The 26564-nt window shown below is 31.9% G+C and overlaps 1 protein-coding gene and 1 pseudogene across 1 annotated transcript; one reads left to right on the forward strand and one right to left on the reverse strand.

The window, feature by feature from the left end:
* Positions 1–3492: 3492 nt before the first annotated feature.
* Positions 3493–24886, forward strand: LOC139782898 (fatty acid synthase-like). Its single transcript, XM_071721976.1, is given in 22 exon segments — positions 3493–3587; positions 3687–3881; positions 4185–4429; positions 6656–6887; positions 8351–8769; positions 9403–9696; positions 12013–12220; positions 12619–12779; positions 13699–14016; positions 14149–14645; positions 16644–16948; positions 17239–17547; positions 17550–17636; positions 17707–18210; positions 18213–18730; positions 18795–19024; positions 19247–19940; positions 20597–21425; positions 22419–22882; positions 23015–23269; positions 23824–24075; positions 24171–24886. Coding segments are annotated over 21 exon segments (7080 nt in total). The 5' UTR covers positions 3493–3587; positions 3687–3718; the 3' UTR covers positions 24267–24886.
* LOC139782890 (uncharacterized) lies at positions 12986–13458 on the reverse strand (annotated as a pseudogene).
* Positions 24887–26564: the final 1678 nt, after the last annotated feature.

Genomic DNA, 26564 nt, shown 5'->3' on the forward strand with positions numbered 1-26564 from the left:
GTGCAGGCATTGTAAAAGCCTCTTGACAGACAGAATTGCTGTAAATGTGTGCGAACATATGTGTGCACATATGACTAAAATTGAAATTAGAACGCAAAAAACATCACTTTTTGCGTAGTTGAAAATCTCGGAATAGATTGCACCGATTTTATTCGGACTGGTCGCAATCGACAACTTTGCTCGAACATTTTACTTGAAAGCTCGTTTAACGTAAAAAATTCAGATGAACTTAGTAACTTGGTCTTGACGTTTATGCAACGACGTAGTTATATATAGTTGGTCGTCCTTCCTGTGTACTTGGCATCCCTTGACCATTTAACATACAATTAAAATTAGCATATGCGCCAGACGTCCAAGTTTAGCGGATACTATTTATATTTATGAATGCGTAAATGCGTGACGATATTATGCATAGTAGACATAACAATATGATTAACCCTCGGTGGTCACACGGAGTTAAAGTGATCCCAACCATTTTTAAAACAACTGCATGCTTCGAAAACTAACAGTTTAAGTGAATCGCAAAAAATTCTAGAATTAAGTTTAAACATTGTAGAATGTATTCTCATTATAAAAAATTAACTTTTTGAGTAGCATTATGTTTAAAAAAATTCTTAAAGAAATGTTTAAAAAGAAATGTGACCACCGAGAGTTAAAATCAATGCACATTTTTTACATCACGTATGAATTATATGGGCCTAAATAAAATTTGATTCTTTATTATTCCTTATTACACATATGCATGTAAGTATATAATATAAAAAAAATAATACATATTTTGCCTCTTGTAAAAAAATCTAAACAAGGATATTCCACCTTTGTGTTCGGTCAGTACAAGACTGCACCCGGGGAAAAAATCCTTTATAATGTCTTATATGCTCATATATAAATTTTGGCCTAATAAGATCTTATATTGTCATATATGATTATACTTATAAGATTATATAAGGACATATAAAAAATATCTCTTATAATGTCTTATTTGTTCATATAAGAAGCAATCTTATATGCTCATATATGAATTTTGGCCTGATAAGAGCTTATATGATCATATATGATTATATAAGATTATATATAAGGACATATATATATATATATATTTAAATAAGTTTCAGAAAATTATTCCATTTCTTATATCCTCATATTTTACCATGTATAATTATATACTCTCATATATAGTCATATAATATTGTTCAAGATTATATTTTCCATTTCTTATATAATCATATATAATCATATATCTACTAATATAAACTAATATGAACTAATATGAACAAATAAGAGTTTTTTTTCCCGGGCATGTACAGTATACTGCAGTGCACAATAATTATAATATATTTGTATTAAAATAAATGGATAAGTAATTAAGAACTTTTGATATAATGAAAATAACAAAAGTAACAATTGTAAAAAGGTTGGTTTGAGAGTACAACGCTGTTAACAGTGCGTAAATTAACGTTATATTAATCTTTAATAACTAATAAAAGCAGAGTTGGGAAGTAATGCGTTACTTATTGTAATGCCGGGGGATGGTCAGATAAATGGCGTGCATGTGTAAAGATAAGTAAGGATATGACGGGTGCTTGAGGATATGTATGGGTGTACACAAGTATTGAATTGTAAATTTATAAGGGGAGACCGAGACGACAACGTTAATGACATTTTTAAAATCCAAATTACCGATTTTGACATATGTACTTAAAAAATCTCCTTTAATATTCAATGTAGAAAAAAATAAAGACACTTTTATTATACAGGATGTTTTTTAAAGATCGCCTACTTACATTAGAAAAACAAAGAGGCACAGTAGAACTACGTCAACTGTCACTATTTCATGACACTATCTTACTAGTTCTACGTCTTTAAAGTATTCAGTGAAGGACAGTTGACGTAGCCCTACGTTGTTGGTTGCGGCTCAGTTGCTACCGTGCCCCTTTGATTTTTCCAGATATAAAATTTTTTTATAAATAAAACCAAAGAAATGTTTTATTATATTTACTTATAAGCATCTAATAATGTTTACAATTTATAGTAACTTATGCTGATTCTAAATTAATGTTAGTAGAAGTAAAAGGCGGTAGTATCATCGTAGTTTTAATTCGGCTTATAAAAAAATAAAGAGACTTAATTTGAATTAAAATTTTTAATTTCTTGTAGAAATCGATAACTCCTTCACCGATCCTCGCCAAATTCAATACCAACCTTCCTTTAATGATACTCTATATAAAATTACATGTATAATTTGTACACTTTTAAAGCAGAAATCGGTAATGCCTTTCCCAATCCTCGCCAAATTCAATACCAACCTTTCTTTAATGATACTGTATAAGATTACATGTATAACTTATACACTTTTTAGACATAAATCGATAATCTCTTTATACCGATAGACGCCAAATTCAATACCAACCTTTTTTTAATAATACTCGATCCATCCAAAATAAATTCAGCTCGATATCTAAAAATTTACGGAAATTAGAGCAATTACGGAGATTTGTTAAGACAAAAATCAATAACTCCTTCACCAATCCTCATGAAATTCAATACCAACTTTCCTTTATAATAATACCCTATCTATAAAAAAAATATTTTTTAATTCTCTCACAAAAAGTTTCTCTCCAGAGGAAGCTAGTTCTTAATTTGAAACATAATTATTTGCTCATAATTGTTTGCTCATAGAGGAAGCTTTTTGAGACTTTCGAGACTTTCGAGAGAAAATGGGACTCTTTAAGCTATCTAATGATGTCTTATTTATTACTCTACAATTATTAGTTTTTAAGATATAAACGTTCAAAGTGTGACATAATGTTTTCGTTGCATCTATGCTCCGGATGTTCCCCCCTATCCAACGCGGAGAAAGACGTAGTTCTACGTCAAAATTGAGTCGAAAAGTCCTGAAACATTTTTTTCTAGTAATGTTTAATAAAGCAGTAATTATTGAGTAAAGTAAATTCAATTAGCACTGTCTTTTTTAGCCGGACGTACATCAGTGAGCCGCGTACCCGGAGTACACTCACGCAGGCGTGACTTGGCAGAAGTTCCTCTGTATCAAACGAGAAATAAAACAAATCATTTTCAGCGTAGCAAGAATGTTTAAAATGATCTGAGGATAGGTTTTTTTAGTATAAGAGTGTCTTCCAGGGTGCATTGAATCAGTCTTTTATGTGTTTTGTGTGTGGCACTCAAGTTCCTCTGTGCCAAAGAAGGAATGCAAGAATTAAAAAAAAAATCGCTTTAGGAACTTCTAAACTTCTAAACTTCAATTAGCTTAACAAACAGTAATTTTTTGGTATATTGTTTCTGAATATTTTTATTCTATTATTATATATATATCAGTAAAAATTGTGTCTATCTCATTGTCAGTAATTTCCACGATTGTATGGTAAACATGCCGTAATGGATACGTCAGCTGTTGAAATATTAGAAATTTTAATCGAACATTATTGCAACATTAATACGTATGTACAGAAAATGTAATACATTAGACTAGTTTATATAAGTAGAGAGAATCGGAGATATGTGACTTAGTTACGCTTTAACTTCAATCTTGATTGTTTCTATTGCAACGTTGCTTCCCCTTCGTATTGGTACGTATATGTAATTTTAAATTGTATTTGATTTTTTTCTTTATTTTATATATACATTTATATCTGTTTTCTCAAAAAATAAATAATGGCATTTTGTAGAAATTGTCTGTTTTGAAATAAATAAAGATACTATGAATCGACCGAACTCGTATAACAGCATTGATGCTGAAGAAGAAATTGTTATCTCCGGTATTGCTGGCCGATTTCCTAATAGCGACAATTTAAAAGAGTTACAAGAAAATCTTTTTAACAAGGTGGATCTTGGTTCGAGCGATCATCGACGGTGGAATAATTGTAATAAATTTTTCTATTAATATTAAGCTATATATATTTTCGAGACTTAAAAAAAATTCGTATTTTATAATAATTATAATTAAAGATTTGCAATATCTAATCCAAAAACTTTTAAAAACAATGTCATAATCGAATAAACTGTGTGTTACACTATATATATATATATATATATATATATATATATATATATATAATCCTCATAATTTATGTAGAAAATTATATAAATTACAATTTATTAATTAAAACATTTTCATGACATCTTTTTTCTTGTTACTTGTTAATATATTTATTTCTTATATATAGCTTATGATATGCCCCATCGCATCGGTCAAGTCAACAATATAGAAAAATTCGATTCAGAATTTTTCAATATACCCGCTACGGAAGCTCATGTAATGGATCCTATGTTTAGAATGTTATTTGAACATACTTACGAAGCAATTATCGATGCGGGTGTAAACCCAAAAGAATTACGAGGAACAAGAACGAGTGTTCTTACAGCATTTTCTATATCTGAGACTCGATCGTATTTATCTTTTAAACCTAAGGTGTGATATATTTAATTATATACAGCATAATTATATACAGCATAATTAAGGCTCCTAGTCCCTGCTGATGCTGTCCTTATTTAATGACTTCAGAAGCTAGAAATGACACGTTGAAAATTCTTGCTGTCAGGGGAAATGGATAGAACTTAGAGTATTTTTGAAGTGTGCTGAAGTGATCTTTTTATTTGGAAATACCATGCAAAAATTTTCAATGTGTCATTTCTCGCTTCTGACGTGTCATTAAATAAGAAATAAGAACAGCATCAACAGAGACCAGGAGTCTTAATAAAAATTTATTTAAGAAAATAATAACCATATGTGTGTAAAATTCTTGTTGCAAGCATAGAAATCTGTTCCCTTTTACTATGTAAAGTATAGGAAAATTATATAATATTTTTAAACAGTTTTAAAAATAAATATTTAAAATCTTAAAAGACTCGTATGATTAAAATTCAAACATACAAAGAAAGGGCACAGAGATGTAACAAGGTGTTCGTGTTAAATTATTTTTAATAAATAAGTGACACATATTTTCCAACCATAGTAAACTGCACGCCGTCAAATTGTCGGACTTGCAACACAGTTCTGGTTGGCGTAGTAAATAGTAAAATCCACTCCCTCCCCCCTAATTAAATTGTTTTGATTTGATTTTGATGCACTGAGAATAAAATTTGTTAATCCTAAAAAATATTTAGTCCGATACGAGCAACTAAACATTTTAGCTAAATATTAGTTGGATTAATTAATTCTTGATTTAAAAAATTTAAAGGTTGACATGAATGCACTATACCTTTTTTAGTGCAACTTAATAATTGTTGAAACAACTAATGTTTAGTTAACTAACTAACGTGTTTAGTTGCTCGTATCGAACTAAATATTTTTTGGGATTAACACATTTTTTTTCTCAGCTTGCTAAGTATCCAAATAACTGTAAAGAAATTATTGCAAAAAATATGCTCAGCCAGGGTTCGAACCACCCTCGTTCCGTGAAAGGTTTTGTATCAATTCGACTACTGAGTCATGTGGTAATATTTATCGCAATAACCTATTATTAAACCTAATGAAATTGAAGAAAATACATTATTTCGCCTGCGTAAATAATAATCTATTACACAGGCCGACAAAATTTTGCGAAACTCCAAAACCTGAGACCAGACTATACTTTCCCAAAGGTTTTCGGTCCGCTGAATCCGAATCCGCCAGCGGAATTGCTCCATCACATCAGGTTTTCGAGATATCCTAACCTGAAAGTGCAAAAAACACAGTTTTTCGCTATATTCGGGGTTATATTAAACCGCGAATTAATTTTTCTCCACAAAACTCGTTACGGCATCTGAAAGTACTACTCTTCGCCTTCAAAATGCTTTTTGAATTTTTCAGATATCTTATTTCTTCTCGGAGATATCGTCCGTTGAAATTTTTTAGTTTGGCGTTTTTGTTACAACCTCCCTAACTTTGAAAAAAGTCTAAGATTTTCGAATTCGCCTTTTTTTTGGTCAATTAGGCAGACCACAGTTATGTATTCTTATGTTTTTGGAGTAGCTGAATTTGAAATTGCAGTCTGCTTACCCCATCGAGTCCCCCCCCCCCCCCCCATAGCTATGACTCGATGGGGTAAGCAGACTGCAATTTCAAATTCAGCTACTCCAAAAACATAAGAATACATAACTGTGGTCTGCCTAATTGACCAAAAAAAAGGCGAATTCGAAAATCTTAGACTTTTTTCAAAGTTAGGGAGGTTGTAACGAAAACGCCAAACTAAAAAATTTCAACGGACGATATCTCCGAGAAGAAATAAGATATCTGAAAAATTCAAAAAGCATTTTGAAGGCGAAGAGTAGTACTTTCAGATGCCGTAACGAGTTTTGTGGAAAAAAATTAATTCGCGGTTTAATATAACCCCGAATATAGCGAAAAACTGTGTTTTTTGCACTTTCAGGTTAGGATATCTCGAAAACCTGATGTGATGGAGCAATTCCGCTGGCGGATTCGGATTCAGCGGGCCGAAAACCTTTGGGAAAGTATAGTCTGGTCTCAGGTTTTTAAAAATATCGGCCTGTGTTATTATTTATTATTTATTGTGTTACTTGTTTATTAAAAATAATTTAACACGAACCTTGTTACGGCTCTGTGCCCTTTCATTGTATGTATAAATATTTAACTTATAACTTATTATTTGTACATTTTAATATTTCAAATACATTCAGAAACATGTACTGTGATTAGCTTGCTAGATTATCTATGATTGGATCCAACATTTCTATCGCGGCAAACCAAATTTCTTACTGGCTCGGCGTTATTGGACAATCGCATAATATTGATACTGCATGTAGTTCAAGTAACGTTGCTATAGTGAAAGCTTACGAGCTGATTCGGTCCGGAGAGTGCGACGCGGCTATTATCGCTTCCGCCAATCTATGCCTCCATCCTCATGTACAATTTCAATTTTACCATCTAGGTATGTATTTATTATATCTTATTATATTGTATATTTATATATTGTATATTGTATGTTGGGTCATAAAAAATATTGATATATTTACTTATATCTTATTTATTTCCATTTTTACGTAAATTTCAGATTTTTTTATTTTGGTAACCATTGATCATACACGTATATTATGTCGTGTACTTGTTATATTAATACGATACGTTTTCTTTCATTTATGGTACAATATTTAACAAGAAAATATTTGTCTAACAAGATTAATTGTTTTTGTACTCTATTTTTAAACTCTATAACAAACATAACTTTCGCTCATCTTTTCTCTTGAAAATATTATTCATTTAGATTTTGAGGTATTGTTATGTACAAACTCCGGGATTTCTTTTTATTTTTCGGGAAACGGGAAAAGGGTAAAAAGTAAGGACATATGGTATACAGTATCTCACAAGTCATACCTAGACTAATTCTCTACATGTACCAACAGCTAGAAGATTATTTTGCTAAACTTTTGCAAAACAACCTGATCGTGGGGTCCACAGAATGTAATAAGATGAATAGTATTAATTAAAACCAAAATTGACATTAGAAAAAGTATGAGCAATGTTAACATTCCAGGCAAAAAAAATTTATTCTTTATTTTTTTACACTGAGAAAAAAATTGATTAAAATTAGAAAAATTTTGTTTCAGATACAAAAAATTATTTATTTGAATACTCCTAACCAAATATTTATTTAAAGAAAATTAATAAATTTTATTATTCGAAAAAAATGATTTCATTGGCGCACAGTTCGTCAATTTTTTTTTACTTGAAAGTACACATGTAGGCGGAGCCCTTTCCTCGCATAAAAAACGAATCTAACTCCAAGCCTATTTCTAAAAATTTGAAATAAAAAATCAGCCTGATTGAGAAACGAACTATCTTTCGCAAAAAGGCCGCCGTTTTGCAAACAGGCTAGCCTTATTGCAAAAAGGCTGATTTCGCAAAAAAGCTGCGACATGTATAAATACACACAGAAATATTATTAGGCTACCCAGATCTAGCTTGGACCGTAAATGACAGTTTCTTCCACATTGCTATATTTATTTAATTCTATTGCTTTTGTATCTAGTTCTAAACTCTACAACTAGCATTATTTCCGTGCATTTTTGTCTTTGAAGAAATTCAATAAGCAAAACAGTATTAATTCAAAATGAAATATTAGAGAGAGCATAAATAAGGGGAACACATTAGTCAAAGTAAAATTATTTGTATTTTTGTTTTGATTAATAGTGAAATAATCGATATTAATATTTTAATGTATGTCTTCACTACTTTCTAAAATATAGATGTTTATATTCGCGTCTTTTATTAAAATAAAAATAAAATTTATTTTACTTATAATATTTATTTTGCCAGTGTTTATCCCGTATTTCTGCATTTTATAATGATATCAAAACTAGAAAAATTTTGTTTATTAGTATCAATTTCTTTCAGGGGTTTTGTCTTCTAACGGTTACTGTAAACCCTTTGACGAGGAAGGCGCCGGATATATGCGTAGCGATACGGTTGCGGTAGTATATCTGCAAAAGGCAAAAAATGCAAGAAGAATATATGCGACCGTCGTACACAGTAAAATGAATTGCGATGGTTTTAAAGAAGAAGGTATTACCTTTCCATCAGTCGAGAAGCAGAAAATATTGTTGAATAAATTTTACGAGGAATGTGAAATCATGCCCAGTGAGTTATCTTACATGGAGGCTCATGCAACTGGTACTCTTGTCGGTGATCCCGTTGAAGTTATGGCTATTGACCAGACTTTATGCGCCAAAAGAAACACTCCTTTATTGATGGGCTCGGTAAAATCGAATCTTGGACATTCCGAACCTGCCAGTGGCCTTTGTCAAATCGCAAAGGTACATTTGTAATAAAATGATTTAAGGACGTTCTCCGGTCCTTATACTAGAGAAAATCGATTTTCTTAGGATTTTCTTGAAACTGTGAATATACGTTAATTTAGGTGTGCTTTATGCGTGGTATAAATTTCAGTACCTCTTCCGTTATAAAAAATAAAGATACTGAGCCTTAAAGTTTCAACTTTTACTAATGAAAAGGTTTTCCAGGCCAAACGGTAAAAGATACGAGGTTGGCCAAGAGGACCAAAGTTGCTCCTCTCGTCGAGTTCTATAAGGAAAAAATGCCAAAACTAAAAAAAAATTAAAATTAAATTTTTTTTTTGAAACTTTGAGGCTCAGTATCTTTATTTTTTATACCGGAAGAGGTACTGAAATTTATACCACGCATAAAGCACACCTAAATTAACGTATATTCACAGTTTCAAGAAAATCCTAAGAAAATCGATTTTCTCTAGTATAAGGACCGGAGAACGTCCTTAACACTGACTTTGCTCAAAATATGATTATAGCAATTTATATTTCCTTATATTGTTATAACTATAATACATATGTATATATTACATTTTTATAAAATAATTAGCAGTATAATTACTATAATTATACTGCTAATAAAAAGATGTGATTTTTTTAAAGGTATTATTAGCGATGGAAATTGGCACAATATTGCCTACTATACACTTCAAGCGTCCGCGGAAAGAGTTAACTGCTATTATCGAAGGAAGAATAAAGATTGTCACTGAACCAACAGAATGGGAGGGTGGTTATGTAGCTGTCAATTCTTTTGGATTTGGAGGGGCTAATAGCCACATATTATTAAAATCAAATCCTAAACAAAAAATCAACAATGGAGCTCCGAATGATGACTTATCTAGGCTTGTAGCTGTATCTGGTCGTACGGAGGAAGCAGTTAAAATAATTTTTGATTACGTAAGCGTAAGCAAATATTGTAACGGCTTACTTGATTTATTTCAGCAATGGCTTCTGATAACATTTACTTTTTTATTACCACGTAAATATAATAAACCTAAAATAAATTTAAATATATATTTATAAGGGATCTAAAAAAATAATTTCGCATACATAATAAAATATACATTTTTTAAATTATTTCAAATCTGCGCAAAAAAGAAAAGTCAATGTGTTTTGTTCAATATATTAAATAATAATATTGAATATTAAATATTAAATTATTAAATAATAATAATATATTATTAGCAAGACATTCTTTGCAAAATTAAATCGTATTATTTTTTTCTCTTTTATGTAAAATTATTCCAAGAAGGATAAGGTGAATATTATTAGATATGTAAAGGGGGGGGAGGGTTCCCAGTATAAAAAATTCAAATATATAATCTGGCCATAAGAAATAAGCGCGATATTTTTATCACAAAGTACAATCAATAAAATTACGTACGTCTCAACCCTTTTTTGTCATCTTCAACGCATTATCCTAATATTAAAGTAAACTACAGTTATTATAAATAGACGAAACCTGATTAAACCACATACATCAAGTCAAATTGATATCATTAATTCTCACAATAACCGTTGGGCAGATACACACTCCGAAGTACTCCCAAGCATTCTCGTGTGTCTTATTCCTAGTTAGAGAGCCAAGAAATTCGAGATAGCAACTTACAATAATGGATGTCGTTTAGTTACAACCAATTAGCAGTGCTAGTCACATTGTGCACAAAATTATAATAAGCGGTGGATTAAAATGTGTCTGGGAAACGTTCAGAACAGTGACACATCTATTCTAGCAATGTTAACGCGATTTATAAGGGGGGGGGGGTAAGATAAAACACAAACAATAGTGTGGATTTAAAGTTTCGAAAGACTCTCAATAACATTTATATATGTTCAGATAAATTTTCTGTATCTACAAATTCGAGCCATTTTTTCTAATATCTTCTAATATCAATTATTTCAGAAATTAAACGCTTGTTTATATAAAAGCGGTTCTTTATCTAAAATTTCCACTTCATTCCAATTAAAGTCATAATTGCATTCCAATCTGTGATTCGTCAAAACAGAATGACCATTAGTGTTTCTTCTAATATAAGATTTATGTTCTTTAACTCTCGTGTGTAATTGTCTACCCGTCTGGCCAACATAAGATGCCTCATATTCATTACAACTGATTTTACATACAATCTTACTGCACAAAGAATTAGGAAGAACATCTTTGTGTACTTTGATAAAGCTACCCAATTTATTGAGACTGACATACAAGAGCTTAACTTTTAAATCTTTAGTTATGTTCTTATATTTTTCAGTTATTGTAGGAAAGATATCGTAAAAACGCAGTAATATTATCTTTTTGCTTTTTATCTATTTCAAGATGCAGATTGACAAAAAGAAATTTAAGCCGTTCATGCATGATCTTAAAAATAAGCACTAACGGATAGCAGTTATTTAATAAAATTCGAATCACTAATTCAAGATTATTTTTCTTGAAATTTAGGATGTGACGACCAAAAGACTCTATCTATTAGACTAATTACCGTACCTTTTTTCTGGCAAAGGGGGTGTTGAGACAAGAAATTTAAATATCTTCCAGAGAACGTTGGTTTGTGAAACCAATCGAATAGTAAATGGTTTCCTGTACGTATCATAGTAATCTCCTAAAAATTTAACTTGTCATCCGCGCTGACCTCCATAATGAATCTTGCAATCTAGGATGAAATAAATTGAAAACTTCTAAAGTATGAGTACATCTGGTGGAAGGCACTGCCATTGCAATATCATCAACATATCTTGTATAGAACGATAGAGTGAAATTTAAGTTTATCATGACTTTACATTATGCATTTCATCTGAAAGTAGATGTTATTTGCTCCGAATGTTTCATACAGGTATTTCCGAAGTTCTAACGATCCATAATGACAAAGAACATAACACTCTATCTCAAATTTCCTGGCTCTTTAACTAGGAATAAAACACACGAGAATGCTTGGGAGTATGCATCTACCCAAACGGTTATTGTGAGAATTAATGATAATATCAATTTGACTTGATGTATGCGGTTTAATCAGGTTTCGTATATTTATAATGACTGTAGCTTACTTTAATGTTAGGATATGCGCTGAAGATGACCCAAAAAAAGGATCGAAACGTACATAATTTTATTGACTGTACTTTCTGGTAGACCTATATAATAAATTTAAGCGTAAAAACATCGTGCTTGTCTCTTATTGCCAGATTATATATTTCAATGAATATTATTGTTACTGAATGCAGGTGCGGAGTCGATCAATAGATGCAGAATTTATATCCCTTCTACATCATATTCATGATGATAATATAGAAGGTCACCTTTATAGAGGGTATATGATAACTGGATCCAAAATATCTCATAATACAATTAATAAAATAGAACATACTCCATATATCAGAAGACCGATTTGTTTTATATTTTCTGGACTAGGATCTCAATGCTTTGGAATGAGTAAGGAAATATATTATTATAAACTACTTTAATCTTAAGGATATACGTAAAATATAAAAATATCAATAATCTTTTATAATTATTCAGAAAAGCAGTATGATCATGATCTCAACATGTTCTTAACATGTTTTCGAACTTGAAATATTGCATAAAGTTTTATTTATTGCCTTCTATTTATTAAAAATTTAATTTATAAAATTTAACAAGTAAATTTAATTTTGTCAGAATAAATGTTACAACATGGCGAAAAGCTAGGTTTCTTCCTTGCATATCTTTCTCGATTACATTCAATACTAAATGGCGTGTGTGTACATGTTTGCGTGTGTATATAAATACGCAGATACATATACACAATATCTGTATATTAAAATTTTAAAACTTTATTAATATTTTAATAGGTCGCGCTCTAATGAAATTATCAGTGTTTGCCAAGGCAATCCAGAAATGTGATATTGTTCTAAGACCTTACGGAATATTACTTACAGATATTTTAACAAGTAATAATAAAAATATTTTTGATAATATCATTAATTTATTATTGGGTCTCATTGGACTACAAGTAAGAAAAAGACTTTCTTTTTAACTTTATATAAATGTATTTTTATATGGGGTGTCCCATGGGATTGTGTTGAAACCAATCAGCTGTCATTTGCGAATGCATGTAGTTATTGACATGGCTAAAGCTGCGTTGAAAAAAGGAAAGTCTGCAATTTTGAATGGGTATAAATTGAATTGAACAGAACGTTTGCATATAAGTTGAGTAAACTAGTGATAAATATTTTCGAAGTGCGCACTATTTGAACCGGTACAGAATTCAATTCTTTTACGAAAACTCGTAAAAACTTTCTCTAACATATCGTCTTTTATGTTGTTGACAACTTTTTTAATCGCTGCAACTAAATCTGGAACTGTTTCCGGGTTTCCAGAATAATGCAGACGGCCTGGCAGATCATGTCTACGGTCTTTAATTGTTCCATATTGCATGAAATTATCGATAATTCTGTCAAAAACAACACAAAAATTGATTTTAATGGAGATTTATTGCCGAAAAATGAAGTAATGTAACGCATAAATTTAAATAAATGATAAATTCTAACCTCTTAGGTGTCGTTTCGCTCGTAACTTTATGCGTTCCGTACTTAGAACGAAACCCCTTAAAAGCACTGCTATATATTTTTCCTCTAGAAAAAGAAGCACTCGATGAGGTAAACCTTTTCTTCCGTAGTTAAATTATTCATTTTGACGTGCTCGAACTTGCTTCTACCACAGCCAAAATAAAATTGCGAACCTTCAAATAGTCGATCGTTAACTGTAAGACCCTATCTGAAGTCACGGAGGAGCGTACCAACTCTACAGTTTCAACACAAGTCCCATGGGACACATATACCATATATCAAAGACAATTAAATATTTACTTTATAATTCTAATCTTTATATTTAAACCAAATGGGAAAGTATTTCTTTTATATGTGTTACAGATTGGATTGGTCGATCTTTTAACATCTATTGGTATCGTCCCCGATTTTATAATCGGTCATTCCATTGGTGAACTACTCTGTGGATATGCCGATGGATGTTTAACGGCCGAAGAAACGATTCTGTCGGCATATTTCATCAGTTTAGCACTTCATGAGTCGAAAATAATTAATGGCTCCATGGCTGAAATTAATCTTGATTTTGAAACCATAAAAGTTATGTGTCCTTCAGATATCGATATAGCTTGTTACAATAGTTCTTCTAATTTTATTGTGAGCGGACCAAAAAATTCTATAGAAGCATTTCTCACCAAACTGCAGGTATACTAATGCTTATAAACAACATAATATTATCTGCTTAGTTTCTTTAAATCGTTTTATTATAATACCTATAATTTTATTAGGCTAACCAAATGACAATTATTATTTACAATTTTCTTCTCATACTTTTAGGCTGATAATATTTCTGTAAAAAGGATTCTTTGTGGTAATATACCTTTTCATAGTCGTTACATCAAACCTGCTGTAGCTAAGTCCGAAATATACTTGAACCAAATATTACCACAGAAAAGATTTCGCAGCTCAAAATGGTTAACAACAACCGCTCACGAGTATTCCAACACACTTCTGCCTTTATGTTCAAAATATTATACACATTATCTGTTATCCTCGGTGTTATTCGCAAAGACGATGCGTTCGATTCCAAAAAATGCAGTGACGATTGAGATATCTCCTCAGAATATTCTTCAATACATTTTAAACAACTATTTATGCTCTACAGTAACAAATGTAGCGTTATATGAACGTACCAAGGATCATAGTGGTGAGATATTTTTAGAATCAATCGGAAAACTCTATAATGCAGGATTGCAGCCACAGATTGCAAATCTCTATCCGATAGTAAAATTTCCAGTAAGCCGTGGTACCCCAATGATTTCTCCTCTCATAAGGTATACATATTTTGCGTTTATGTTCAAATGGAAAATATCTGAATAACGGAAACTTTCATGAGCTTTACTTTAAAGCATTAAAGTAAAATTAAAAGATTATATTTAACAAACAACATAATATTGAATTACGTGTCTGTTTTTTTTCCGAGTGATATAGATAAGAAATTTGTTTTTTATTGATACACTGAACTGTGAGTGCATTAGAATTTTCCTTCTTGCTTTCGCCAAATTTTAAACATATGCCTATATTTTATTTTAAATACAGAAAACGTATTACCTCTAGTTCAGATATACAAAAACAGACTTTTAGTACTTTAGGTGGAAAGTTGAAAACCCATATGTGTAGAATTGTAGAAGATTATGTTTTATTTATGAAACTTATTTATTAATAATTTTTTAATAAATAATGAGCGTCGGCTATAGTCGGCGATTTTAATCTCTAAGAATGCGTTCGCTGAGCGCGCTATTAGCGCTATTGCATGCAATCTTTATTGCTCATTAGGTGTAAAACAAGGACAAAATGACGCAATGGCGCTATAATAGAGTGCTCCGCAAACGCATCCTAAATCTCATAGAGTGGTTTCGCCACTAATACTATTAGAGTGATTGCGATAAGTCACTCCAAAAGAGAAGGTTATCACTCTAATTTGACTAAATACGGGCACTTATAAGTGAAGTGAATTTTTACTCAAATTTAGAGCGACTACTCCATCGGTGTGATTTAATCTCTAAAGTTATAGTAAATCACGATTCACTAAAGATCGATTGATAAATGACTCTAACAGAGTTAAATTTTCCTCAAAATTGTAGAGTAACATAATTCACTATGGGCAATGATCTACTGCACTCGAAAAGATTGCCTTTCACTCAAACAGAAGTGCGATTTCACTCCAACTTATACAGCGCAATTTTATTCTTTCTTAGAGTGGCGAATTACTTGAAGTGCACAGGTTCAATTTTCACTTTTCGTTACACTTGTATTTCTCTCGTTTGAGTGATATTTCACTTTTCGACTTTTAGAGAGTAATTTTTTGAAATATTACGATTGGTATGACGATTACGATAATGGCCCTTTGATTTGACGATGGTTTCTAGTATTTTTTACGCTGAACAAGAAATTATACAGGTCTTATAAGGCTAACTGCTTTAGTTTTCGACATATAAAGTGTTAAAATTAAAAATAAAAGGACGATTACGATTACTTTGGTCCCTTGAAACGTGTAGTTTTCGGAGGCATTTTTGGCGAGAAACATGGAAAAAATAGTAAAAAAATTCTATGATCAATATTTGTCTCTACTTCCAAATTTTAATTTTAGGTTTTTAGAAATAGGTTTTGAGTTAGATTAGTTTTGTATGCCGGGGAAGGGCTCCGCCGCAGGCGGATTACGATTTACGTTCAAAAATCATAAACAACACAAGACATTAGGACGAGGTCCACTCCACCCCACCCCTGGCTTGATTATAAGGCGAAACAAGGTCTATTATTGTACGGTTCAAGTTTTCAACTTTCTCTGCGAACCGAGGTCCACCCCTACCCACTTCCGCCTACATGTGTGCTGTCTACACATATACAATTGAAGTATTAATTTTTAATTTATATTTATTTATTTTTAACTTTAACACTGTATATCTTGAAAACTAAAGCAGTTAGTCCTATAAGACCTATATAATTTTTTTGTTTAGCGTAAAAAATACTACCAGAAACCATCGTCAAATAAAGTGGACACAGTTATCGTAATCGTCCCCGATTGCAGTTGACAACATATATGAAAGTTCAAATTATCGGAAGGCGGTCTTTTTTGAGCAATTTTAGCCAAATAATACTCTATCGTTCTACTTATCTTAACAATAAATATACTTACATGTATCACATGCTTATAAAGAGCAAAGGCGAATTTAAGAAATATTAAGATCTCAGTAAATTTACATGATTTCGATAATAAATAAACAATGACATTTATAAGTGAATTACATAATACATTTTAATGATGTTTGTAGATGGAATCATTCCGAAGACTTTTACGTATTTCAATATACTCATCAAAAAGTAATTTTCAAAAGAGAAATGGTTATCAGCATTAATATAACTGATGAGGCATTCATATATTTAACGGGCCATATGGTAGATAACAAAATTTTATTTCCGGCTATGGGATATCTTTTTTGTCTCTGGGAGATGATAGCATCGTTGAATAAACAAGAGTATACCAATGTACCAATCGTATTTGAGGACGTAAATTTTACTCGTGCTACAGTACTATCACAACAAAATGAGATTGAATTAACCTTTTCGATCCAAGAAGGTAATATTATTACATAGATTAACTACGTAGTTAATTTTCTTATGTGAATATTGGATTTTAAGATTCGTACCACTTTTACGATGCAATATTTCTATTCTATAATTAAAGTAAAGTAAAAAATATACGGATGAGAATAATTAAATCAAATACGGAATCTCTTATTTTACGAATAAATTGCTTTATGTAAGATAACTAATCCCAAATTGATATATTCATTTCATATTGATATATCTCTCTTTCACTTAATTATTACAACATTTTATGTTTAAAGAATTTATATCTATATCTAGGTACCAACAGGTTTGAAATAACCGAAGGAGATAACACTGTTGTTACTGGAATATTACGAATTCCAACTAATATTGAAAATGAAAAAATATCTGCTAATCTTGCTGAATGTGTCGATGATGAAGAAGAAATGAGTACAAAAGACATCTACAAGGAATTAAGGCTTCGTGGTTATCAATACACCGGCGTATTTCGTGGATTAAAAAGTGCATCGGTTTCGGGATCAAACGGCCATATCATATGGACATCTAACTGGGTGGCATTTATGGACAGTATGTTACAAATGATGATATTAGGACAGAAGTCAAGAAGTCTTTTGTTCCAACAAGAATTCGCAAACTGACAATCGATCCGAACTATCACGTACAGCTAATTCAAGATTATCCAGTTGAAGAAAGGCGTAAGTAAAATAAGTAATACAGTGTGGCTAAGTGTCTGATAAATCATGAATTTCGTTTGCTACGTTACAGAATTCTCTGTTCGTCATTACAAGTCTCTAGACGCTATAATATCTGGAGGAATAGAAATTTGTGGCATTGTGGCTACACCTATATCTCGCCGGCAAAAAGCAGTCAATCCCGTTCTTGAAGAATACAAATTTGTTGCTCATCGTGATTTAGGAACTATGTCGTTACAAGATGCAATTAGAATGTCAACGCACATTGCACTCGAATGTTACAATAACATAAATGTTAAAATTATCGAATTTATCGGTGATAATGACAAAGTGACATCAGAAGATTTAAATTCTCCACTTGTTAATGAAATCTTAAATGATTTACCTCAGATTCGACATAACACCAGACTCGTGACGACTCACGAGAAATTCCCAAATATATCTTTGCCCGACAACGTTTCTACAACAGAAATTACTAAGTTGTCGAAGGACGAGAATTGTTTGATAGTCCTTGGTTTCGATATTTTGACAAAAAATAGCAAAATATTATATAAGCAGTTGCTGTCTCTGTTAATGCCACAGGGTTTCTACTGACTTTGGAGGAATCCGGTGCGGTCTACGATTATTCATGTCTGAAAACGTATGAGTTGGATATCATACTGGAAAAACAAATAAATGACAAGAAGCTTTTGTTATTAAGAAAATCGCGAAATATTGCGAGAAACCAGCGAATTGTACATGTAAACAATTACGATTTTTCATGGGTAGATGAACTGAAATCAATCATAAATGTGCAAAGCGAGACTGGTGTAAATACGGAGATAATTCTTGTCTCGGAAGAAGACTTCGAATGCGGGCTACTCGGTTTTATTAATTGTTTGCGAAAAGAACCAGGCGGCGAAATAATTAGAAGCGTATTTATTCAAGATGACAAAACGCCTACATTTTCTTTGCAAGAACCATTGTACACGAAGCAGCTACAGTTGGACCTACCCATCAACGTTATACGTTCCGGTAACGTTTGGGGATCATACAGGCATTTACCATTACCATCGTTGGAATCAAAACTTGTTCAGAGCGCTTACGTTACGCAGATGGTATGTTAAGGTGTTCTATTACATTTTATTATAAATAATAATAATTAATGTTTACTTATAACAGGTACAAGGAGATCTGAGTACTCTCTGCTGGGCACAGAGCAGAATGTCTCACATTAACCATGAAAACCTCGTTGATGTAATTTATACGTCTGTTAATTTTAAAGATATCATGATAGCTACTGGCAGACTCAACGCTGAAACGTTCGAACGCGGTAACGATTGTTTTATTGGCTTGGAATTTGTTGGTTTCAATACGCATAAGCAGAGGATAATGGGATTATGTTCACACGGGTAAAATATAGAGTATATCAATACATATGCGATAAAAAGAACTTTTTGCAATTGACAGTATTAATTTCTATTTTATATGAGTATCATTAATTAGTATTAATAACGTTTTAATTTAAGTAACATTAACTTAAATTTAATATTAAATTAAAAATATGCAAGATGTACATTATTTTAAAGTAACGTTTAGATAAATAAACACATTTTTAAAATTTTTATGTAAAGAGGAATGACGAACATTCTCGTGGCTGATAAATATCTCAGTTGGATTATACCTGACAAATGGACAATGGAAGATGCAGCAACGGTTCCGTGTGTGTACAGTACGTGCTACTATGCTTTGTACATAAAGGGTAAAATGAAAAAAGGAGACAAAGTCTTGATTCATTCTGGTACTGGAGGTATTGGTCAAGCTGCCATTCATCTTGCGCTTTACGAAGGTTGCGAAGTGTTTACGACAGTTGGAACTGTCGAGAAACGGCAATTTATAAGAGAAACGTTTCCCTCTATTCCCGAGGATAATATTGGAAACTCTCGAGATACAAGCTTTGAACAAATGATTATACAGCGTACAAGAGGTCGTGGAGTGGATATCGTATTGAATTCCTTAGCCGAAGAAAAATTACAAGCATCTGTTCGCTGTTTAGCAAATGGTGGTCGTTTTCTGGAAATTGGAAAATTTGATATGGTTTCCAATAATTCTTTGGATATATCTATCTTTTCTAAAGATATCAGTTTTTATGGTATTTTATTAGATAAATTATTATATTCAAACACAGAACAAAAGTCAAAGTTGTGGAAGATAATAACAGAAGGTTTAAAAAACGGTGCTATTAAACCGCTGTGCAGAAGAGTCTTCGAAAGAAATGAAATAGAAGCTGCCTTTAGATATATGGCCGCTGGAAAACATATTGGCAAGGTACAATTATTTCTTTATATATACAGAAATATGTAATTATGATACAAAATATTTTATTATCTCAAATTAGAAACATTCTTTTGTTTTTCTAATTAATGGTAGCAACAAATGTAGGTTTATTTAAATTATATTTAATCACGAAACTTCTTGTATTTATATTAATAAATAACATTAATTATTTACTTTTTTACTATTTACTATTATTTAAGAATACATAAACATAGTTTTGTTTGCTCTTAAGGCCATCGCACACAAAATGCATAGCTTAGCATAAGCGTAGCATAAGACCGCTAAACCACGAGCATCCAGCATAATGTCACCATATCGATTTACATAAGATGTTCATTGGTCCAGCGGTCTTATGCTATGCTTATGCAGCCTATGCAATTTTTATGTGCGATGGCCTTTACTCTTACTCCGTATTTTTGTTGTTTACATAAACGTAGCTTATTTGTTTGCTCCTATTTCTAAATATTGTAGATAAATGTCATTCCTCGCAATAGTAAAATTAAATCATAAAACGCAATGTTAAAATTAATAATAAAATTAATGATAAAATACAAAACAATATCAATAATAAAATAAAAGATAAAACTTTCGTTATTTATAATTTATCACTTTATAGTAACGATTGTTTCTTAACTGTTTATTTGCAGATAATAATAAGAGTTCGTAAAGAGAAAGAGCCTTTGGATGCTCCGCTACTCGCTCATCCACGATATCATTGTCTGGATCATAAATCCTATGTTATTTTGGGTGGACTAGGCGGTTTTGGTTTAGAGCTAGCAGATTGGTTGACTCTTCGAGGTGCAAAAAATCTGGTTTTGACATCACGATCCGGGATTAGAAGAGGTTATCAGCAATCAAGAATGAAGCTATGGCGATCTTACGGTGTAAATGTACAGATCGTTACAGTCGATAATAATTTGAAACATGAAGACTGTGAATCTATATTAAAATTTGCTGAGAGGAGAGCACCAGTGGATGCCATATTTAATCTAGCAGTTGTTTTAAAAGACTGTATGTTTCAAAATCAATCACCGCAAACGTTCGAGGATTCATTTAAATCAAAAGCATGGATGACGAAAAAAATGGACGAATTGTCGAGGAAGGTCTGTCCACAACTTCGACATTTTGTCGTTTTTTCTTCCGTCTCGTGTGGAAGAGGAAACGCAGGCCAAACGAATTATGGTATGGCTAATTCCGTGATGGAGAGAATCTGTGAGAAGAGGATGGAAGAAGGATTACATGGTTTAGCAATACAGTGGGGTGCTATTGGTGATGTCGGACTCGTAGCAGATATGCAAGAAGAAAATAAGGAATTAGTTATTGGAGGTACATTGCAACAACGAATATCTTCCTGTTTGGATACATTAGAAGTATTCCTGCTACAAAACCGACCTATCGTAAGCAGTATGGTTGTTGCTGAAAAAGCAAAAATTGGCGAATCAATGAATGTTTCTGAAACGGTTGCTTATATTATGGGTAAGCAGTTTTAAATATACAAATAAACTAGACGATAAAAAAAACTAAATATAATGCCATAAAAAAAGAAGTAAAATTAAAATGTCATTCCAAGTATAATATTTATTAGAATAAGTAATATCTCGAAAAATAAATTTCATGCTCAAAATTGAATTTAAAGGAATACGTATATGTTTTGGAAAACTCTCACAATCGCAATAGACTTAACCCATTAAGTCCTAGAAGACCCCTACGTACTTTCCTATTTTTAATAAAATAATAAAATACTTTGTAACTCGAATTCTAACCAAAATTTTTAGACCGCAATTGGTATGTGGGAGTAAAAATAATTGCTTTTTTCGAAAATCTAGTCGGTAATAGGGTGGTATATCTAAAAAAAAAATAAAAATAAAAATAAAAATAAATGTAAAAAAGTAAGTAATCCTTGCGTTCTTACTCATATTCTTATTATACTCTTACAAATATTTAATGACATACATTGATCATCCACGTCTGACGCAATTTTAGCAATATTAGGGAGACCTCGGTTCGCAAAGTTTGTGGAAAGTTGAAAATCCGAACCATACAATGCTGTTTAGAGAACCATTCACACGAAGCGAGGTCCATCCCACTCTACCTTTACTTACAAAGCAAAAAGAGGTCTAGCATTTTACGGTTCGGGTTTTCCTTTCCACGTGAACCGAGGTCCACCCCCCCTCACCCTTGCCACGGAGAGGGGTGTAACCTCTTCTCCGACTACGTGTGTACTGTCTGTACACTGCACATATCAGCAAATTATTTCCCTTAGTACTGACACAAACTGTTATTTCTCAGTTATATTTGTTAATAACTTTTTAATAAATAACAAGCAACGGCTAAAATTTTTTGAAAGTTACTCAGGAGAGTGACTTCTATAATATATGTCAAAATCAAGGTCATAGAAGGTAGTCCCCTATTCGGTATATTTACCTAGAATTTATTTAAATGTATAATTCTGACTTTATTTTAAAATAGGATTGAAGAACATAAACACGGTGCCACCAAACGTACCACTGGTCGAAATGGGTATGGATTCAATGATGGCAGTTGAAATTAAGCAAACGTTGGAAAGAGAGTTTGATATTTCCTTGACAGCGCAAGATATTAGAACTCTAAATTTTGCTAAACTTAAACAAATGACAAATACAACTGAACAAGGAAAGACACACAATACAAACAAAATTAGTGAAGATTTTGACGTGTTGGTTCGAAAAATAAAAGATTCAGACTTTGTTCCAGATATTCTTGTAGAACTTGTTACAAAGAAGGAGGTTGATCGAGGCAATATATTTCTCTTGCCAGGAATCGAAGGATGTTCAAGTGTATATAAGTTTATAGCATCAGGTATTAAATCTTCGGCAACGTGTTTGCAACATGGTGTACTTAATATTCCCGACGAAAATCATTCAGTGATGAAATCAGCCGCTTATTTGCTGCCTGTAAGAAGATTAAAGTTAATTAAAATATTTTTTTGATTATTTTTTAAAATAATTTATATATATAAGCAATATCTAATTATAAGTCTTTTATATTACTACAGCTTACATAAACATTCATATTTATTTTCTTAGCATATATTGAAGAAAATGAAAGATCAAAGGAAATTTCTTATAGTGGGTTATTCGTTTGGATCCTTAATTGCCATCGAATTAGCAAGATTATTAGAAGCTAATGATTTCTCAGGACGGTTAATACTAATAGACGGAGCTCCTGACCAAATGAAAACTATGGTTAATCAATATTTTTACTGTGCTTCACTAGAAGAGTTACAAAATACAGTTTTACTTGGTTTATTAGGAATGTACGCTACAATTAACAAGGAAACGGTTAGTAAATTTTAAAAAATATATTTTGATTTTTTATTGTAAAAATTACTTATGTAATTTTAATCTTATACAAATTTAAATAAAATGAGGTTGTTCGTTTGTCGTTGTTTGAAGCTATAACATTATCACAATTAAGTGACAGTTTTACAATATGACTCTCTACATAGAACACCAAGTCTTCGCATCATAATTCTTATTTTGCTCTTCGACTTTTATTATTAATATTTGCGTTTTTTACTTTTATCTTTTTGTTTATCGCTCTTTATATGCTATCTTAACTTATTACACTGAAGATAGTTTGATGACAGACTAAAACGTATGTTAAAGTATTATTGTAATCAAAAATTGCAATACTCTGTTGTGGTTCTTTTATGACGTTTTTTTATGTGGAGATTTAGGAATTTTAATAAAATAAACAAGGATAACAATTAACAGATTTTACCCTTGTTCGAGAATTCAATAAATCTTTTGTATTACTGATGAAACGCAGATGTTATTTTAGTACATATTTATTATTATTAAACATACACAATTCAAAATTTTCTTATTTACAGCTTGGATTAGAGTTGAATAAATGTAACACGGTAGAGGAAAAATTAAAAATATTTCATGCTTACTTCCCAAACGATGTAAATGTATTGACCATCGAAAATCAAAAACTGATATACTTCACCATTTACAATCATATAGTCGCTATACAGGATTATGATATTTCTTCATTACCTCGTCTTAAATCACCCATAACGTTGCTAAAACCCACTTTTTCGAGTGCCCTTTATACTGAAGAGGATTATGGTCTACATAAGGTAAATCTAATTTGGTTATAGATATTTTTGAAATAAAACTACAATTTTTTAAAAATAACAAAAAGTTTTGTAACAAGAATATAATTTATTTTTAGGTTACCGAAGGTAAAGTGCAAATTCATTATGTGGAAGGTAATCATATCACAATGATGGACAACGACAAAATCATATCAGCTATTAACGAAGAATGAATAGAAGATAATTTAAAACAATAAATGTATACTTTATTAGGACGTAGTAACATAATATATATTTTGTTAAATATATATTAGTAACATAATATATATTTTGTTAAATATATATTATGTTACTACGTGTCCAAATAAAGTATACATTTATTGTTTTAAATTATCTTCGTTAAAATATTATCTTTGTTAAAATATTATACACATGATATACCTATATAATATATATGTAGTAACAAGAAGGGGTACGTGGAAGGGCTGGGAGGAGGGGAGGAGGAAGGTATGATTGAGGAGAAAATGAGAGAGAATGAGTGGTATGCCGAAGAGAGGGGGGGGGGTAGAAGTAGTGCAATCGGAAATTTGAAGGCAAGAGGAAACGGAAGTCCCTCTGCGGAGAGGGTGTGTGTGTGCGCGGCGGGTGTGGGTGTAGGCGGATGCAGAGGAAGAAGCTCACAACCACACCACATCTACTTAACCTAGTGGTAACTTACGTTAGGATAAGAGATATGTATAAAATTTATGTATGCGGATAAGCGAGGTGTTGGTTGTAAAGGTTTGGGACCGTTCCTTGAAAAACGCCTTTCAAACCCTGCGGGGATAAGAAATAAACCATACATACATACATATACATGTAGTAAATTAGTAAAATACAAATTTTTTAATTTGTGTTCGAGAGCACGCGGTAGCGCAAGATAGCGCGAGGTAACCGAACGACCGCAAAAAAACAGCAAGTACAGAAATACAATAAAGCACAATATATTTAAAGTCTGAACGTATGTACAATTATTTATAGAATAGTTAAGTGCCGTGAGTGGTAGCGCGCACATTGCAGAAGCTATCACAGCGAAAAGCAGCGAAGTTAACAGCACAAGCTGATTTGAGATTGAAAGCGGATTGCGAGTTATTTTCAAGCGGTTGCGCGAGCGGTGATACAAAGTGTACTGAGCGGAAGAACTTCGAAAAGAAAGAGCCTCCTCGACACAGCGGCAAACCTTTATTATCTCCGAGACGAGGCTCTCTCCGGGCTAATCACCAATAAATTTATCGCGTTTTAAAAACGTTGAAGGATATTCGAGGACTCAGTGTGCGATTGGTGGCCAAGGGCCACCCGCGGAAACGTTCGCGCCTGACATGCGCGGAGCTCGGATTTCGGAATAGTCCGAGATCTGGTATAAGAAATTTATTCCCTCATTTGTTATTTATGAATAATAAAAAATATATGCTAGATAACATATACATTGATACATCGCAAATAGGTTGCCGAGCTAAATCGCCTTGGGATAATGTTAAATAATTAAATTTTTAATTAAATTTATTCGATCAACTTCCTCGATTGGTTGTTTATAAAAATTGTGCATTAGTTGAGAGAATATACCCGAAGGAATTGGAAAAATAAAGGTTGCCTACTTTCCCCTCTGCGCAGCTGTGGAGTTGCCAGGTATAAACAGGTGAGTAAGCGTTATTAATATACCCTCATCAGTTATTTAATCAAATTATTATATCAAATGAAAGCTTATTTAATTCACAATCCAACCGTATTAGGTTGCTTTATCAAAAAGTTGATTGCATCATGGTTGCCTAGATTTTAGATGTAAAGTTTTCAGCGCGAGCGTTGAGATGACAGAGTAGCGTTGCGCGCGCAACTCTATGCGACAGAAAAAGATGAAGCGAGTTCTTTTTAAAGAAGATTTTTCCGATAGCGTAAGCGCGTTCCATTGATCAAATACTGGATTCAAGTCAGATTAAATATTAACAACGATATAAAATTTTTTTCACTCACATTTATTTATCAGCGATTATACATTATTATGAAATAATAAGTTTTTATGTTTAAAATGTACATCTTTCAAAAGGATATTTTTCCAATCGTGTAAGTGCGGATTAAATACTAGTAAAAGTCAGATAGAATACCACATAATGATATCAACATTTTTTTGTTATCACATAAATTATGTCACTACATAGTGACTTAATTTTAACAGTGGTCTGGTTTGAATCATCAGAAGAAATATCTGGTCCTCCGATTAAATGGCGCATAAACTCATATAGTTGCTCTGGAATCTCGCATTCTCCGTTCATCACATCATCTACTGTTAAACGACTTGGCAGCTTTCGGCTGGGCATACTTTTAACACAGTGTCTCAAATCATACGCCACTTCTTGAAACCTAGTGTCCTCTTTTTCTTCTAGTTTTGCAGCTTCACTTGCCAGTGTTGATATGTCCATATCATTAAGATAAATAATCTTTTTGTTATGAGGTCCAGTAGATGTCTCAATTGTGAGACGGTCACCAAAAAATTTTGA

The sequence above is a fragment of the Temnothorax nylanderi genome, unplaced genomic scaffold, assembly GCF_030848795.1.
Source record: "Temnothorax nylanderi isolate EJ_2023f unplaced genomic scaffold, tnyl_v1.0 TNYL_tig0449_pilon, whole genome shotgun sequence".
Taxonomy (NCBI): Eukaryota; Metazoa; Arthropoda; class Insecta; order Hymenoptera; family Formicidae; genus Temnothorax; species Temnothorax nylanderi.